Source organism: Maylandia zebra, linkage group LG3 (genome assembly GCF_041146795.1).
Source record: "Maylandia zebra isolate NMK-2024a linkage group LG3, Mzebra_GT3a, whole genome shotgun sequence".
Taxonomy (NCBI): domain Eukaryota; kingdom Metazoa; phylum Chordata; class Actinopteri; order Cichliformes; family Cichlidae; genus Maylandia; species Maylandia zebra.
The window spans coordinates 32,762,125-32,781,451 of NC_135169.1; the positions used below are offsets into that span (position 1 = coordinate 32,762,125).

Sequence of the window (19,327 nt, forward strand, 5' to 3'; positions counted from 1 at the left end):
AACATGGTTTGTTATAACATGCTTATAACATGGTCGGTCATAACAAGGCTGGTTATAACATGGTTATAACATTGTTGGTTCTAATATGGTAATAACATTGTTGATTATAACATGTTTATAACATGATTGGTTATAACATGGTTGGTTATAACATGGTTATAACATGGTCGGTTATAACATGATAATAACATGATTTGTTATAACATGGTAATAACATGGTTGGTTATATCATTGTTGGTTATAAAATGGTTGGTTATAACATGGTTATAACATGGTTGGTTATAACATGGTTATAACATGGTTGGTTATAACATGGTTATAACATGGTTGGTTATAACATGGTTATAACATGGTTGGTTATAACATGATTGGTTTTAACATGGTTATAACATGGTTGGTTATAACATGCTTATAACATGGTTGGTCATAACATGCTTATATCATGGTTGGTTATAACATGGTTATAACATGGTTGGTTATAACATGATAATAACATGGTTGGTTATAACATGGCTGGTTATAACATGGTTATAACATGGTTAGTTATGACAAGATAATAACATGGTTGGTTATAACATGGTAATAACATGGTTGGTTATAACATGCTTATAACATGGTTGGTTATAACATGGCTGGTTATAACATGGTTGGTTATAACATGGTTATAACATGGTTGGTTATGACATGATAATAACATGGTTGGTTATAACATAGTTATAACATGGTTGTTATAACATGGTTGGTTATAACATGCTTATAACATGGTTGGTTATAACATGCTTATAACATGGTTGGTCATAACAAGGCTGGTTATAACATGGTTAGTTATAACATGGTAATAACATGGTTGGTTATAACATGGTAATAACATTGTTGGTTATAACATGGTTATAACATGGTTGGTTATAACATGGTTATAACATGGTTTGTTATAACATGGTTATATGGTTGGTTATAACATGGTTATAACATGGTTGATTATAACATGCTTTTGACATAGTTGGTTATAACATGGCTGGTTATAACATGGCTGGTTATAACATGGTTGTTATAACATGGTTGGTTATAACATGGTTATAACATGGTTGGTTATAACATGCTTATAACATGGTTGGTCATAACAAGGCTGGCTATAACATGGTTAGTTATAACATGGTAATAACATGGTTGGTTATAACATGGCTGGTTATAACATGGCTGGTTATAACATGGTTATAACATGGTTGGTTATAACATGGTTATATGGTTGGTTATAACATGGTTATAACATGGTTGATTATAACATGGTTATAACATGGTTGGTTATAACATGGTTATATTGTTGGTTATAACATGGTTATAACATGGTTGATTATAACATGCTTTTGACATAGTTTGTTATAACATGGCTGGTTATAACATGGCTGGTTATAACATGGTTGGTTATAACATGATAATAACATGGTTGGTTATAACATGGTAATAACATGGTTAGTTTTAACATGGTAATAACATGGTTGGTTATAACATGGTAATAACATGGTTGGTTATAAAATGGTTGGTTATAACATGGTTATAACATGGTTGGTTATAACATGGTGATAACATGGTTGGTTATGACATGGTTGGTTATAACATGGTTGGTTATAACATGGTATAACCAACATAACTGTCATAAGAGTTGCACTGCACGTTTGTGTGGCATTCTGAATTACCTGGCAATAACAGTGATATCGTCCCTGGGTGGGCTTGAACCACCAACCTTTCGGTTAACAGCCGAACGCGCTAACCGATTGCGTCACAGAGACTGACAACTCGTAACACACAGGTGTCGAGAGTTGACGGGGGAGTGGGGGAGGGTGTTCCAGTCTTTTTGGTTGTGGGGTAAACAATTGTGCAACAGAGACTGAATAAAGCCAAGCAGGGGCGTCGAGAGAGGACCGGGTGAAAGGCAGAGAGACGCAGACTGACGGAGGATACAAAAACGCAGCGAGACACAGATGAATGCAGAAAAGCGCGGAGGCTGGAACAGGCGAAGCTGATGAGGACGCTGAAGCGGAGGCTGGACCAGGCGATGCTGAAGCAGAAGCTGGACCAGGCGATGCTGATGAGGACGCTGAAGCAGAAGCTGGACCAGGCGAAGCTGATGAGGACGCTGAAGCAGAAGCTGGACCAGGCGATGCTGATGAGGACGCTGAAGCAGAAGCTGGACCAGGCGATGCTGAAGCAGAAGCTGGACCAGGCGAAGCTGATGAGGAAGCTGAAGCTGGACCAGGCGACAGCGTGGATGAAACTGCTGCTGCAAGCGTGGATGAAGCTGCTGATGGAACAGCTGGTGGCTGGACGGGCTCCTCGGACCCCCCAGCGAGAACAGTCTCAGGACCAGTGGGCACAGGGGCCTCTGGCAGGCACAGGACAGGACCAGCAGGCACACGGGCCTCTGGCAGGCACAGGACAGGACCAGCAGGCACACGGGTCTCTGGCAGGCACAGGACAGGACCAGCAGGTGCGGAGACCTCTGGCAGAGACAGAACAGAACCAGCAGGCGCGGGGACCTCTGGCAGAAACAGAACAGAACCAGCAGGCACAGTGGCCCCTGGCAAACACATAGCAGACTTCAGCTGCCCAGAGCATTGACTCTGCTCAGGCAGTGACAGCTGGGTGCAGTCCTCAGCTGGCTTCTTGACCTCCAGGGATCCAGAGTCAGCTGGGGGCTGAACCCCGGCCTCTGGGGAGGCCCTGGAGTGTGTCGCAGTCTCAGAACTGGCCAGCTTTTGAGGACTGTTGACAGTATTGTTAGATTTGTCTCTCTGCTTGGAGTGGATGGGCGAGGAGCAGTGTCTTTCGGGTAGAATTGACTTGTATGGTTTTACAGGTGGAACAACTGACACAGGATGCAGGGCTGGTGGCTGCTGAACAGGAGGCTGAACTGAGGGTGACTGACATAGTGGTTGTGATGACAACGGTGGTGGAATTAGAGACTGAGCTTGAGGCCGTGCGGCTAACTGAGCTTGAGGTCGTGCGGCTAACTGAGCTTGAGGCCGTGCGGCTAACTGAGCTTGAGGCCGTGCGGCTAACTGAGCTTGAGGCCGCGGTTCAAATGAATAAACAGTCCTAGTATTATCAGAGCTGGTGTTAATGGTCTCTGGGTTATATGTCACAGTTTTAGCAGACCCTGGGTTGGCTGACACGGGTTTAACAGTTTCAGAAGAACAACAGCCCTTTGCTTTCACTGAAGTCTTAAAAATGCCAACCTGGGAGAGATCGGTTACCACGAAGGTAGGTAGGCTTAGCGAATTAGCTCCCACTGACACACCCCGAACAATCCCGGAAGAAAAAGTCTTAAGGTTCGAATTGGAACTGTTATCCTTCCTACTCACCTCAGTCGGCCGCTCTGATATCCTGGGGTCCGACTGTGGCGAGGGGCGTCGACGGCGTGAGTGCTGTTCCCCATTTGAAGGCTGGACCGACGGGCCGGGCAGGATGCTCTCCGTCGGGTCGGGGAGTGAAGCATGAGTTGCAGGGTGGGTGGTAGCAAGGGGGAGAAGATGAAGCTCGTTCAGAACAAAATTCTGTGTGAGCGGGTGAAGTGAGCTGAGCAACCAGGGGAGACCAGAAAGTAAGCACTGTAGCCAAACAGCTATGCTTTGGCGGAATTCTCTCCCCTCATGCTCCAGCCATAGGTTAATTAATTTGTCCACTGAGTACATAATGTCCTCCCGGAGCTCCTCGGGCGGGTTGACTGCTGCTGGGTCCATAGTGGCCGGTTCGTACTGTCACGGCTGCCGAGGCGAGCCGTGTGGAGTTGGAAAAAGGACCCAAGAGCAAGCAGTGTATGAAAAGATTAGTGGAGTTTATTTACAAGGTGTCAGTGGCAGGAACAGAAAACGAATAATGAGACAAACTAACGGAAACCTAAACTGGGAAAACTAAAGAGCAACTAGAAATCCACAGGACACGGGGTGAAAGGCAGAGAGACGCAGACTGACGGAGGATACAAAAACGCAGCGAGACACAGATGAATGCAGAAAAGCGCGGACTTACATGGAGTAATACAGACGAACCGGCAACAGGCAGGAGAACACACAGGGCTTAAATACACACACCAGTAATCAGGGGATAAGAGACAGGAGGGCAACACAGCTGGGAGAAATCAGAGCTGACGGGACAGGGGAAATGTAAACTGAACACACTCACATCAGACATGAACCTTCAGAATAAAACAGGAAATTAACGGACAGAGAACCAGACAGGACACTGAACTTGACAGGCAGACTCATGAGCAGACACAATAACACCGTGGACAGACAGAGGGAACACAGAGAAGTGGGAGCAGGCAGGCAAAGAACAGAAACCTAACAAATGGCAAAAATCACAACAGAATACACACTCTGAATGAACAAAAGCATAAAGAAACACAAAACACTGAGTCCTCAGACTCAGGACCATGACACTTGGTGGTTATAACATGGTTGGTTATAACATGCTTATAACATGGTTGGTTATAACATGGCTGGTTATAAAATGGTTGGTTATAACATGGTTATAACATGGTTGGTTATGACATGATAATAACATGGTTGGTTATAACATGGTAATAACATGGTTGGTTATAACATGCTTATAACATGGTTGGTCATAACGTGGTTATAACATGATTGGTTATAACATGGTTGGTTATAACATGGCTGGTAATAACATGGTTATAACATGGTTGATTATAACATGGTTATAAGATAGTTGGTTATGACATGATAATAACATGGTTGGTTATAACATGGGAATAACATGGTTGGTTATAACATGGTTATAACATGGTTGTTATAACATGGTTGGTCATAACAAGGCTGGTTATAACATGGTTAGTTATAACATGGTTATAACATGGTTGGTTATAACATGGTAATAACATGGTTGGTTATAACATGCTTATAACATGGTTGGTCGTAACATGATAATAACATGGTTGGTTATAACATGGGAATAACATGGTTGTTAGAACATGGTTGATTATAGCATGGTTATAACATGGTTTGTTATAACATGCTTATAACATGGTTGGTCATAACAAGGCTGGTTATAACATGGTTAGTTATAACATGGTTATAACATGGTTGGTTATAACATGATAATAACATGGTTGGTTATAACATGGTAATAACATGGTTGGTTAAACATGGTAATAACATTGTTGGTTATAACATGGTTATAACATGGTTGGTTATAACATTTTTGGTTATAACATGGTTGGTTATAACATGGTTATAACATGGTTGGTTATGACATGATAATAACATGGTTGGTTATAACATGGGAATAACATGGTTGGTTATAACATGGTTATAACATGGTTGTTATAACATGGTTGGTTATAACATGGTTATAACATGGTTGTTATAACATGGTTGGTCATAACAAGGCTGGTTATAACATGGTTAGTTATAACATGGTTATAACATGGTTGGTTATAACATGATAATAACATGGTTTGTTATAACATGGTAATAACATGGTTGGTTATATCATTGTCTGTTAAAAAATGGTTGGTTATAACATGGTTATAACATGGTTGGTTATAACATGATAATAACATGGTTGGTTATAACATTCTTATAACATGGTTGGTTATAACATGGTTATAACATGGTTGGTTATAACATTTTTGGTTATAACATGGCTGGTTATAACATGGTTATAACATGGTTGGTTATAACATGATAATAACATGGTTTGTTATAACATGGTAATAACATGGTTGGTTATATCATGGTTATAAGATAGTTGGTTATAACATGCTTATGATATGATTGGTTATAACATGTTTATAACATGATTGGTTATAACATGGTTATAACGTGGTTGGTTATAACATGATAATAACATGGTTTGTTATAACATGGTAATAACATGGTTGGTTATATCATTGTTGGTTATAAAATGGTTGGTTATAACATGGTTATAACATGGTTGGTTATAACATGGTAATAACATGGTTGGTTATAACATGGTTATAACATGGTTGTTATAACATGTTTGGTTATAACATGGTTATAACATGGTTGGTTATAACATGGTTATAACATGGTTGATTATAACATGGTTATAAGATAGTTGGTTATAACACGCTTTTAAGATAGTTGGTTATAACATGCTTATGACATGGTTGGTTATAACATGATTATAACATGGTTGGTTATAACATGGCTGGTTATAACATGGTTGGTTATAACATGGTTATAACATGGTTGGTTATGACATGATAATAACATGGTTGGTTATAACATGGGAATAACATGGTTGGTTATAACATGGTTATAACATGGTTGTTATAACATGGTTGGTTATAACATGGTTATAACATGGTTTGTTATAACATGCTTATAACATGGTTGGTCATAACAAGGCTGGTTATAACATGGTTAGTTATAACATGGTTATAACATGGTTGGTTATAACATGATAATAACATGGTTTGTTATAACATGGTAATAACATGGTTGGTTATATCATTGTCTGTTATAAAATGGTTGGTTATAACATGGTTATAACATGGTTGGTTATAACATGGTTATAACATGGTTGGTTATAACATGATTGGTTTTAACATGGTTATAACATGGTTGGTTATAACATGCTTTTAACATGGTTGGTCATAACAAGGCTGGTTATAACATGGTTAGTTATAACATGGTTATAACATGGTTGGTTATAACATGATAATAACATGGTTGGTTATAACATGGTAATAACATGGTTGGTTATAACATGGTAATAACATTGTTGGTTATAACATGGTTATAACATGGTTGGTTATAACATTTTTGGTTATAACATGGCTGGTTATAACATGGTTATAACATGGTTGGTTATAACATGTTTGGTTATAACATGGTTATAACATGGTTGGTTATGACATGATAATAACATGGTTGGTTATAACATGGTAATAACATGGTTGGTTATATCATTGTTGGTCATAAAATGGTTGGTTTTAACATGGTTATAACATGGTTGGTTATAACATGGCTGGTTATAACATGGTTATAACATGGTTAGTTATGACAAGATAATAACATGGTTGGTTATAACATGGTAATAACATGGTTGGTTATAATATGCTTATAACATGGTTGGTCATAACATGGTTATAACATGATTGGTTATAACATGGTTGGTTATAACATGGCTGGTTATAACATGGTTATAACATGGTTGACTATAACATGGTTATAAGATAGTTGGTTATAACATGCTTATAACATGGTTGGTTATAACATGGCTGGGTATAACATGGTTGGTTATAACATGGTTATAACATGGGTGGTTATAACATGATAATAACATGGTTGGTTATAACATGGTTATAACATGGTATTTATAACATGGTTATAACATGGTTGATTATAACATGGTTATAAGATAGTTGGTTATAAAATGCTTATGACATGGTTTGGCTATAACATGGTTATAACATGGTTGGTTATAACATGGCTGGTTATAACATGGTTGTTATAACATGGTTATAACATGGTTGTTATAACATGGTTATAACATGGTTGTTATAACATGGTTGGTTATAACATGGTTATGACATGGTTGGTTATAACATGCTTATAACGTGGTTGGTCATAACAAGACTGGTTATAACATGGTTGGTTATAACATGGTTATAACATGGTTGCTATAACATGGTTGGTTATAACATGGTTATAACATGGTTGATTATAACATGGTTATAAGATAGTTGGTTATAACATGCTTATAACATGGTTGGTTATAACATGATTGGTTATAACATGGTTATAACATGGTTGTTATAAAATGGTTGGTTATAACATGATTATAACATGGTTGGTTATAACATGGTTGGTTATAACATGCTTATAACATGTTTGGTCATAACAATGCTGGTTATAACATGGTTGGTTATAACATGGTTTTAACATGGTTGTTATAACATGGTTATAACATGGTTGGTTATAACATGGTTGGTTATAACATGCTTATAACATGGTTGGTCATAACAAGGCTGGTTATAACATGGTTGGTTATAACATGGTTGGTTATAACATTGTTATAACATTGTTGGTTATAACATGGTAATAACATTGTTGGTTATAACATGTTTATAACATGATTGGTTATAACATGGTTGGTTATAACATGGCTGGTTATAACATGGTTATAACATGGTTGGTTATAACATGATAATAACATGGTTGATTAAAACATGGTTATAAGATAGTTGGTTATAACATGGCTGGGTATAACATGGTTGGTTATAACATGGTTATAACATGCTTGGACATAACATGGTTATAACATGATTGGTTATAACATGGTTGGTTATAACATGGCTGGTTATAACATGGTTGTAACATGGTTGATTATAACATGGTTATAAGATAGTTGGTTATAACATGGCTGCGTATAACATGGTTGGTTATAACATGGTTATAACATGGTTGGTTATAACATGGTTATAACATAGTTGGTTATAACATGCTTATGACATGGTTTGTTTATAACATGGTTAGAAAATGGTTGGTTATAACATGGCTGGTTATAACATGGTTGGTTATAACATGGTTATAACATGGTTGGTTATAACATGCTTATAACATGGTTGGTTATAACATGCTTATAACATGTTTGGTCATAACAAGGCTGGTTATAACATGGTTGGTTATAACATGGTTTTAACATGGTTGTTATAACATGGTTATAACATGGTTGGTTATAACATGGTTATAACATGGTTGATTATAACATGGTTATAAGATAATTGGTTATAACATGCTTATGACATGGTTTGGTTATAACATGGTTATAACATGGTTGGTTATAACATGGCTGGTTATAACATGGTTGGTTATAACATGGTTATAACATGGTTGGTTATAACATGCTTATAACATGATTGTTATAACATGGTTGGTTATAACATGGTCATGACATGGTTGGTTATAACATGGTTATAACATGGTTGATTATAACATGGCTGGTTATAACATGGTTGGTTATAACATGGTTATAACATGGTTTGTTTATAACATGGTTAGAACATGGTTGGTTATAACATGGCTGGTTATAACATGGTTGGTTATAACATGGTTATAACATGGTTGGTTATAACATGGTTATAACATGGTTGGTTATAACATGCTTATAACATGTTTGGTCATGTTATGGTTCAAAAATATTGGAGATGGACACCAGAGGAAAAACCCACAATAACAACACTGGTCCGGTCGGGTTGAGTCAAACGATGATTTAATGATCACACACGTGGGAGATGGACACTGTATGCAGACAGCCTCAGATCTCATCTCAAAAAACACATTTCCATAGTTTTATGAAATCAGGGTATTAGAACGCCCCCTCATGCGTAGTGACAGGTGTAATACAATCAATGTTGACAATTTTATTTAACACAAAGAATAACATTGTCTCCTTCCCGAGGGCAGACGCTAACTGCCCCCCTTCTCCTGGAACCGTCTGTACCCTGCTGAGACACAACATGGCAGCTACAAGGACTCTTTCATTTATTAAGACCATTAGTGTGTATTGCTCTAAATCAAGTATATAATATTAAATGAATATTGCTGGATCAGCTACTTCTACTTAAAACATATTAAAACATGACTAAACACAAAATCACCAAGAATGACATCTTATAAGTGCTGTGTAAGCGCGTGCGGCCTTCCAAGCTCAAAGCCTTTGCCCTCCATAGATCAGCCAGACTCGCGCTGGCTGTAGCTTTTAACCTTTAATTACCTTGAGCACAACTCTAGAATGAGCAACAAACTGCAATGTGTATGGAATGATCATGGTTACATCTGCAATGGAAAATCATGTTATTATTCTGATACCTGTAAGAAAGATCAAATTAAAGTTATCACCATCACTGTAATGCAAAGAATAATGTAAGATCAAAAACTTCAATTTATGCTTAATGCAAAGCTGGTTATATACTTCTAATGAACTAATAATGGCATATTAAAATATTAAATGATAATGAGAAAAACATCCCCTCCTTATTCTACAATTCCCTCTGTTGACCTCTGGAGAATCCAGAGGTCACAAACAGTTGTGTCCCTCCTTGGCCTACACATTCAGCTCCACATGCATCATTGGCATCATGGACATTGGAGTAATGACTCCAGGGTCCACTGCCTTCACAGACATACTTTTGAACATTCGTCTGGCACAAGGGATGAGACAACAACAAATAACCATAATACCCACCACAATAGACAAAGAAAACATGACCGAAGCGATGACCCCCTTCCACCGTCCGAACACTGAGGTCAGCCAGCCTTCTAACGGATTACCAACACCGGAGTGATCATGCATAGTTTCAGAAAGGCTCTTCAGGCCCTCCAGAGCCTTGGTTACCGACCCATCTGGAGCAGTATTGTTTGGAATAAAGGTGCAACACTGGTCCGCAAACATAGCACACACGCCCCCCTTTTCCGCTAACAACATGTCAAGGGCCATTCTATTCTGCACTCCCATTAACGAGGTCGGACCCACCTGCTCCGCTAGCCCCTCCAATCCGTCTCTGGTCAGGTTAGAGAGCCTCAGTACATTGTAATGAACATAATTAATCCTATCTACATTCTTGTTTGGAGTCACTGGAAAGAAAGCAGAAATTATTGGAATATTTTCAAACCCGGCTGCTATTTGGTCAATAAGTTTAAACTCATTTGGAACCCCCCTGGGCACTCCAATGGAGTCGATCCAGGTGGGGGAATTCATTCTAGGGTCATAAACATTTGTGTTTTGTATTCCTCTCTTTCTCAAAATGTGTCTTTTGCGCCTGGCTGCCAAAGTGCGCGTATTGTGTGAGGGAATTGATTTTACCTTATTTCCGATTAGCATAAGTGGCGCTCCTAGTCTCACCATCGCGCACGTCCCCACGCTCCCAAGAGGAACACGTACCAGTAGAGTCCTGTGCCCGCAATAGTAATACAGCCCGCTCCTAGCCCAAGTCCCAATTAGGGTGGCTGCATCACTCACATTGTTGGTGGTCCTCCCAATCTGGGTGACCGAACACCAACTGGGGTCAATTTCCCCCAACCGATATTTAACTTTATCTGTGGTAAACTTAAAGCACGTATAATTATCTTTCCGGGGCATAAACGGCCCTACTTGCGTCAGCTTGCCAATAGGGGGAAACAGACTGGACAACACAGTGCAGTTCCCCGTATTCACAGCTCCTCTAGTTATTTGCAACATACAATTATAGCCCCACTGATCCTCTGGATGCAGAGGTGCAGGCTCTATAAATAAACGCGGCCTTGCTGAAGCGCAGGCTACACAATTAGCCACTTTTTGTTCTCTAGCATTTTGGGCTATCCAGTCCAGCCAGATGTTACTGTCACTGAACCCGGTAGCACGTTCAATCAAATCCTGAGGTTTCAGGGTGGTGTAGTCCACCGACACTACTCGCCTCTCTCTTGGTTCGTGCTCCTCTGGTGTAGCTTCCGATGACCCGCTCCCCTCCTGCCCTGTAAAAGATGCAACAGAGCTGGTGGGAGTAGAAATCACACGAGTTGTTATGTCTTCTCTACCTGACGGTACGCGATTAGTTTTTTCTAGGAAATTAACTTTAATTAACCCTTTTGGATCAACCCCCGCTATTTCCACCCCCAAAATTAAATACATAGATTGTTTGCGATGCCAATTCCCCAATGATAAAGTTAACGCGTTTCCAGAGGGGCTAAAATCCCTCTGTAGTTTAAGCCCGTTTTCTGATCCTGATTCTAACGGTTCCCAATTTTGCCCAGTGTAACCCCTTACCTGGTCCCAATTACGGCACCAGCTGTCATAAGGACGATTTCCCCTCTCGCAGTGCGTACTCACTGAATAATCCCAACAGACCCACACATTGTATCCCCTCCAAGCACTGCCGACGTCCCTGCAATTAACAACATCACACAGATCAAACGTAAAGGAAGTTGTGGAACCAATAACATAATCTAATTCTAAACCACCATATGTGCTGAGACACTCATCCTTTTTACCAGAGACCTCGCGCTTCACTCTTGCCCGCAACCTTAAATCACTATGGACCACGTGTGATGTACTTGGTGTATGAAACAACGCCGGACTGGCATGGCCTCCGTGCTCAGACTGGTTTCCCGGGTCGGTCTGCAACAAACAAATCAAAAAACAAATAGCCATGATTAGCAACATAGTTAACATCAAACTCATAATAATTTTAAACATTGTGATGGCTTTTGAGACTCTTCTTTCATCACCAATGTCTACTTGTTGTGATGGCATGGTGGTATGTGAATGTTATGGTGTAGTAAAAAGTTCAAAGCCCTTTGTCAGAGCCTCTCTCTTGTTTTAGGTGTTCAGTGTGGTACCGCTCCTTTTCGTTGGCGCGGCGATCTCCTCCTTGGCTGCTCCTCTTTCTTTGACCTTCCGGGTAGACTACCGGTCGGTCCGTTGCACAGGTGTGAGGGATTATTGTGCCGCTCAATTTCACCTGCGTCGAGTTGAGATTGATCCTTCCTCACCAAGCCCTCGTGCGCAGCTGCGCACTGCGTCCAGTGATACCAGGTGTCGCCTTTCCCCTTCAGTTGGACCGCTGTCGCCGTCCGAGCCGATACCTCATATGGACCAGTCCAGCGGGGCTCCTTCCACTTTCGTTTGATGACTCTCAGCCACACTGTTTTCGCGTCCGGGACCTCTCCTTCTCCTGTGGGCCCCTTACAAGCCGCCTGTTTCGTGAAACTGGACACTAGCGCCTTTAGCTCGTTCCAGTAGTCTGCGTGGGACCGGTTCCCCTTTTTGTCCCGTTCACCCGAGCCCACCGTCCAAGGTGCCGGAAACTGTCTCCCGGTTTGCAGCTCGTATGGTGTAAAACCTGTGGATTGATTAACAGAACATCTTATGGTCATCAACGCAACCGGCAGGGCTGCGACCCAATTTAGCCCTGTTTGCGCGCAGATTTTTGCCAATTTGTTTTTCAAATTTAGGTTCATTCTTTCTACTTTCCCCTGAGACTGAGGATGATAGACCGTTCCAAATTTATGCTGGACGCCCAACATTTTTTCTACTTTTTCCAAATCTTGATTTTTAAAATGGGTTCCATTATCTGATCTAATTCTTTTCGGGAACCCATGACGGGGAATGTAATGATTGATTAAACACTTAATGACAGTCTTAGCATCCTCCTTTTTTGTAGCCCAGGCCTCTGGCCAGCCGGTCAAAGCGTCAACACACACTAACAAATATCTTACACCGCCCGGCCCGGAATCAATCATATCAGTGAAATCAATAACAATCTCCTCTCCCGGACTCTCAGGGGGCCGAAACTTACCCACTTCCGGTTTTACTGCTGGCTTAGGATTGTGTGCCCCACAGATTAAGCACATCCTGGCCTTCTCCCTTATCATTCCTCGCAGCTCAGGATGCCACCAATGACACAAATTTCTTTCCATCTGGGCTCTCCCCACGTGGGCAAGTCCGTGGGCTTCATCCACCTTCTGTTCTGCCATTTTGGCTGTCAGCACGAGGCGCCCGTCTGGCCCCCTCCACAAATGTCCATCCTGCCAGGCTCCTTTGTTCTTCCACACCCCCTTTTCCTCTGGGGATGCCTCCTCCTGGGCCCGTTTAACTTCCTCAATCAGGTCAACAGGTATCTCTTCTTCTGATGTTACCTGTATCATTTGTCTCTGTCCTTTGTAGCCTGCGGCCTCCTTTGCGGCTTCGTCTGCTCTCTGGTTTCCTTTTTCCACCATACTGGTTCCTTGGGAGTGAGCTTTGCATTTTATAATGCTCACCTCCTCTGGGTCAGCCAAGGCCTTTTCCAGTTCCTCCATTTCATGTTTGTGGGAAATAGGTGCATTGGTTGCTGTTCTGAATCCTGCTCTTTTCCACTGAGGCAGCTCCACATGTGCTGCTCCAAACGCATATGCCGAATCGGTGTAGATGTTCACTCTCCTGTTCTTGGCTAGTCTCAAAGCTCGAGCTAAGGCTATCACTTCAGCTCTCTGGGCCGACTGCTTTCCCTCAATCCTTCCTGACTCTCTGACCTGATAATCTCCTTCTACTCTGCAGACCACCGCATACCCTGCTTTCAGTCCTCCTTCGTCTCGGTGGCAACATCCATCGGTGAACCAATCCTCAGCTCCCGGTATGGGTTCGGCCTTCAGGTCCTCTCTAATCTTTTCCTCGATCTGTGCTCTTTTGGCGCAGTCATGTGGTTCCCCTACACCCATTAAATCTGCCATGTTAATTCCTTCGTGTGTGAATGTCAAATTTGGAGCTTCTAAGACTTTGCTCAGTCTCTGTTGTGCCCGTGGTGACATACAAAATGCTTGTGAATTTACGTATGCCACTATGCTATGTGTCGTGAGTATTTTTAGTGGGTGTTCTCTCACTACATGTGCTGTTTTTTGGATAATTCTAGCAACCCCTGCTGCATGTTGTGTACATGTAGGATGCTTTGCTTCTGTTGGATGTAGTTTTACACTAACATACATGAGCACTTCTCTACCCCCCCCTTTTTTCTGAAACAACACTCCATTTATAATTGAGTTTGTCTCAGAAATATCTAAATAGAATGGCTCGTCATAATTGGGTGTGGCTAAATCTGAGGCCCTTGACAAATCCTGTTTTACCCTAATAAATGCGGCTTCAGCTTCAGGCGTCCAAGGTAACTCAGCCTTAAAGTTTCGAACACCAACTTGCTTCATTAGGCCCCTTAAAGGGGCAGTTTTGCCTGCATAATCCGGAATGAACTGCCTGCTGTAACCTGTTAAACCAAGAAAAGAAAGCATTTCTCTCACAGTTCGCGGTTTTGGGTGTGTCAAAATTTGGTCTCTGTGTGTGTTCATCAAACCCACTGATTTGTGTGCGATTACCCGGCCCAAAAAGGTCACTTCAGGGCGAACTAACTGCAGCTTGTCTTTACTTACTTTAAAGCCACATTCCACCAACCTATTCAACACAACGAACGATGCCGCTGTACAATCCGCTGCTGACGGGGCTGCAATGAGAAGATCATCAACATATTGTATTAATGTACAATCATTAGGCAAATTACATGACGACAGGGCTTCTTTAAGCACCTGATTGAAAATGCCTGGAGAAAGTGCAAAGCCTTGTGGCAAACGTGTGTATCTGAGTTGTTGGCCTCTGTATGTGAATGAAAAAATGTCCCTGAGTGACTCATGCAGAGGAAGACAAAAGAATGCATTTGCCAGGTCAATGCACGTGAACCACTTTTGGTCACATGTGATAGCTGATAAAGCTGTGTACGGATTTGGTACCGGTGCAGTAGTAGAGAGCAATATTTCATTAATGGCTCTCAAATCATGTGCCATACGATATTTTCCTGTTCCATGTTTCTCCACTGGTAGAATTGGTGTGTTCCACAGTGAGTGAGAGGGCTCTAACACCCCGGCCCTTAGCAGGCCTTCTATTGTTTCTGTAATTCCTGCCTCTGCTTCAGGTTTATGTTTATACTGTGGTCTATTGATCGGTGTGTGTGACTTGAGCTGGAACAAGACAGGAGGACACTTAGCTAGGCCAACATCCGTGGGCCCTTTTGACCATAGACTGTCAGGCAGATTCGACAGTCCAGCAACTGCGTGAGGATGATCTACACACTCCTCACCATGTGTTTTTGAAATTTCTTTATGTTCCAAAATCACTGTATCCTCACAGGCACAAGTTATGCGATAGGTTTTACAATTTGGAGCATAAGATAAGTTAGGAATTTGGGTTCTTTGCCACCCTGTGTCGTCCAGTGCTCGCCTGACCATTGGACCTAGATCACCTGCACCATGACCTTGGTGGACCGCCAATGTAATGTGAGGGGTTGAATTTTCTTCCACATTGTACCAAGGCAGTTGTTCATCAGTTAATTTCACAGCCGCGGCTACACCTTCTGGTCCGATGTAGATGTCATGTGTTTGCACATTCCACGTCTGACCTTCCAGATCAGATTGAAATAATTCACGATAGGTGTCATCATTCTCTTTATCATAAAACAGGGTAACGTGGTAAGGGTCGCGCGGAGGGGAGTAAACTGCCAAGCTCATTATCCAGGGTCTCCACAGCTGAAATTGCCTCAGAACATCCTCTTTCACTAATCTCCCCCAGTAGATATTGACTTTTGCTCTTTCACAGTCTTGAAGCAGATATTGAGTCTTTGAACTTGTTCCCAGGCACGGAAAATGCTGGCCCCCTGGCAGAGTCACAGATAATCCATCTGCTGAACATGTGATTGTGGCGCCCAACTTCACGAGCAGGTCCCTGCCCATAAGATTTACTGGCGCTTGCGATGACACCACATAGTTGTGTTTCAAAGTCTGCTTGCCCAGCTTTGTCAAAGCTGGGTCAGTCACTGGCAGAGTTGTCGGGATCCCGGAAAAACCCACCACGTTCACTGTGTGGCAGGACAACGTTGCACTGTCTGGTGCTGCTCTCAAGGTTGAATATGTTGCTCCAGTGTCTACTAAGAAGGGCAATTCTGTCCCTTCTATAGTCATTAACAGCATGGGATCTGCCATCACCATACTGTTTGGTCCCTCCGGGTCCCTTCAGTACTGGTCCTCCCTCCAGTCAGCCACTGGATACTGCGTGGCTGGTGCTGCGCTCGGGTTTGGGGCCTGATATGCTCCCCTAGAGCCATCTCTTGCTCTTGGGGCTCCACGTGCCTGGGATTGGTAGCCTCTTCTTTGATTGTTCTGACGACGTTCTGGGCAATTTCTGCTCCAATGACCCTCTGCTCCACACCTCCAACAGACATTCCAAGGCACACTGCTGAGATTCCCCGTGTCACGAGCTCTTTGTACTCCCCCCGCTGAGCCACCACGCCCTCTGTATGATCCACCGGTTCCCCAATTCCCTGTGGTTTGGTTCTGCCTTGGTGCATTGGCGGGCCATCCGTCATTAGTGCAGGGACCCGGGCCACTATCTGGCCATTCAGGCCCAGGACCAGGCTGGGTCGCAACTATCATAATTTTTTCTGTTTTTTCTTTTTCCTCTTTTTTCTTTTCGCTGGCTTTGTTTCTGGCCTCCACCAATTGTAGTTTGAGTAGAGACGCTTGTGCCTCCTCCAACTCTTTTTTCTGCTTGTTCGCCCTGTCCTGCTCCAGCTGCAAACGATGTGAGACGTGTCTTTCCCACTGCACCGAATCTGCTACGGCAAAATCTGGGTTTTTCTGTAGATCTTCTGTGACCTGGTTTGGCAGCCCTGCCAGCACCGCTGAGCGAAACCACGCCCGATGCTCACCTTCTCTACCCGGATGGGTACCTGTTTCTAACAACCACTGATCTCTGGCTTTTTCTAAAAACTCTCTAGGTGTGTTTTGGGGGTCCCAAATTATTTTAGGTATGGCTCCTGTATTAGGGGTTGGGTACTTTTCACGGACTGCGTCAGACAAAGCACATTGCACTTCATGGTAAGGCAAATCATTTGCATGACGAGTTGTGCGAGCTATAGCCTCTACATCTGCTAGCCCACCACCGAGCATACACCGCGCAGAAATGGCGCGAAAATCGCCAATCGCAAGCTCCTCTCCTTCTGTTAGTCTGCCTAATTCACGCAACCACCTTGCTCCGCCTCCAGTTATAGGTGGAAGCTGTTTAACCAATGCCTCCAAATCTCTTACTTTGTATGCGCGGTACACTGGTTCATTTTTTGCACCAGCCACTAAAGGCAAATTATAATGAGTACCCGCAGCTTTTTCTGCTTTGGTCACAGTTTTACACTGTCCCAATTTTCCCTTTCCTTTTGAACTCTTAAAAATAGGCCTTCTCTGTCCCTGCTCTTTTTTCACCTGTCTTGACCTAAGATTCCTGGCTATACTTGGTTCTGACGCGACTCCTCCTCTGTCGTTATCTTCATCATCTTCTTCCTCCTCTGTGGTAGATGAATCTTTGTCGCTCTCCTCTTCTGCCATGCTTTTGGTCATTTTGTCCTTTACGGTCTTCAGTGTATTTAATACTTCCAATAGCCCTTGCGGGGCTTCAAGCATTCGTCCGAATACTTCTCCTGCCCATGTGTCTGACTTGGCCATTGCTTTGGAGTGTTTTGACCTGGTTTGGGCCTGCTCTTCTCTTGCTGGTGTTGGCAGTCCGATGAAAGCCGGTTGTGCCATCCTTTCCACCGGTGAAATCATTTCCTCGTTTGTTGGGGTCCAATCCGCTTCTCCAGTCTGGTCTGGCAGGCTCTCTCTTGATGCTTCGGCTTTTGGCCTGTCTCCTCCTTCATGTGAACAAGAAGGCAAAGGCAAGCCTTCCTCTGCGGCTGATGTTATCTCTTTCCCTTCCCCATTCAGGGACTGACATTTAACTGTCATAGGCCCTTCATTATGAAACACCCGTGGTGCTCTGGTGTATTCAACATCAGCTACTCCTCCCACAACCACTGCCGTCTGTCCATCGGGGCCTTGAACTTGTCCTCCTCTGAGGGTCATTACAGGCATGACATATTGTCGTCCTACGGCATTAGATGTTAATGTGGCCCAAGGAAGAATCTCTGCTGTGTGATACTTGTTAGCATCTCCTGGTTTTGGAATCCAGTTCTTCATTTGGTCTTCCAGCTTCTTATTTTGGTCTTTCAGTTGTTTCAAAGCCTCCATTATGCTTTCCATATCTTCTGTTTCAGGTGTGTCATCCTCCTCCATCCAGGAAGATGCTCCATTCCACAAGAACATCCACTTGCAACACTTTGCATGAGTTTACTGTAGTTTCTTGATTTGTTGTTTAATCTTCCAGTTAATTGAACGTTTCTCTGCCTCGGCTTGCAGTTGTTCCAATTGCTGCTCACATCTCTCTCCTTCTATTTTGAGCACAAGACTTAGGGCTATTTTGTCATCCAGCCCTCTCTGTTGGGAAGCAATAAGCTTGTTTAGCTCAGCTTCCATTGCTTTGCCTTCCTTTTCAGCTAACTTTGTTGATCCAGGGGAAGCTAAGCGAATAGCTTTTTTTAACTGTTGCTGCTGCTCCTTTAGAGGCTTATAGCCTCTGTGCCCAGTAGGTGTCGTGTTCGGGCCGTCAGCCATTATCCTAAAACACAAGCTTACCTCCCTTTTTTTGTGACGTTTTACGGCTCCTCCTTCTGGATCACTCCGCAATGTCTGCCTGTTAGCTTTCAGAAATACTTTCGCTCCTCCCAGGGTCACTGTCTCCTTGTAATCTGCTTGGTAAGACACACAGCCAACGCAGTGTGTCAAGACTTAACCAAGCCTCTTTCATTATTCACTTTTAATAACTACTTTTCACTCTGGAACATAAATGTTATAAACTCATACACACTGCATATTAACTTTGGGGCACAAAACAATAACACAGCTCAAATGCATTCACACAGCCTTAA

General features: G+C 42.5%; 1 protein-coding gene across 1 annotated transcript; it reads right to left on the reverse strand.

The window, feature by feature from the left end:
• Positions 1-12,231: 12,231 nt before the first annotated feature.
• On the reverse strand, positions 12,232-13,533 carry LOC143416477 (uncharacterized). Its single transcript, XM_076881712.1, has 2 exons — positions 13,316-13,533; positions 12,232-12,859 (listed from the first exon to the last, which is right to left on the reverse strand). Exons 1-2 carry the CDS (start codon positions 13,491-13,493, stop codon positions 12,345-12,347), a joined length of 693 nt encoding a protein of 230 aa, XP_076737827.1. The 5' UTR covers positions 13,494-13,533; the 3' UTR covers positions 12,232-12,344.
• Between the last annotated feature and the right edge of the window lie 5,794 nt (positions 13,534-19,327).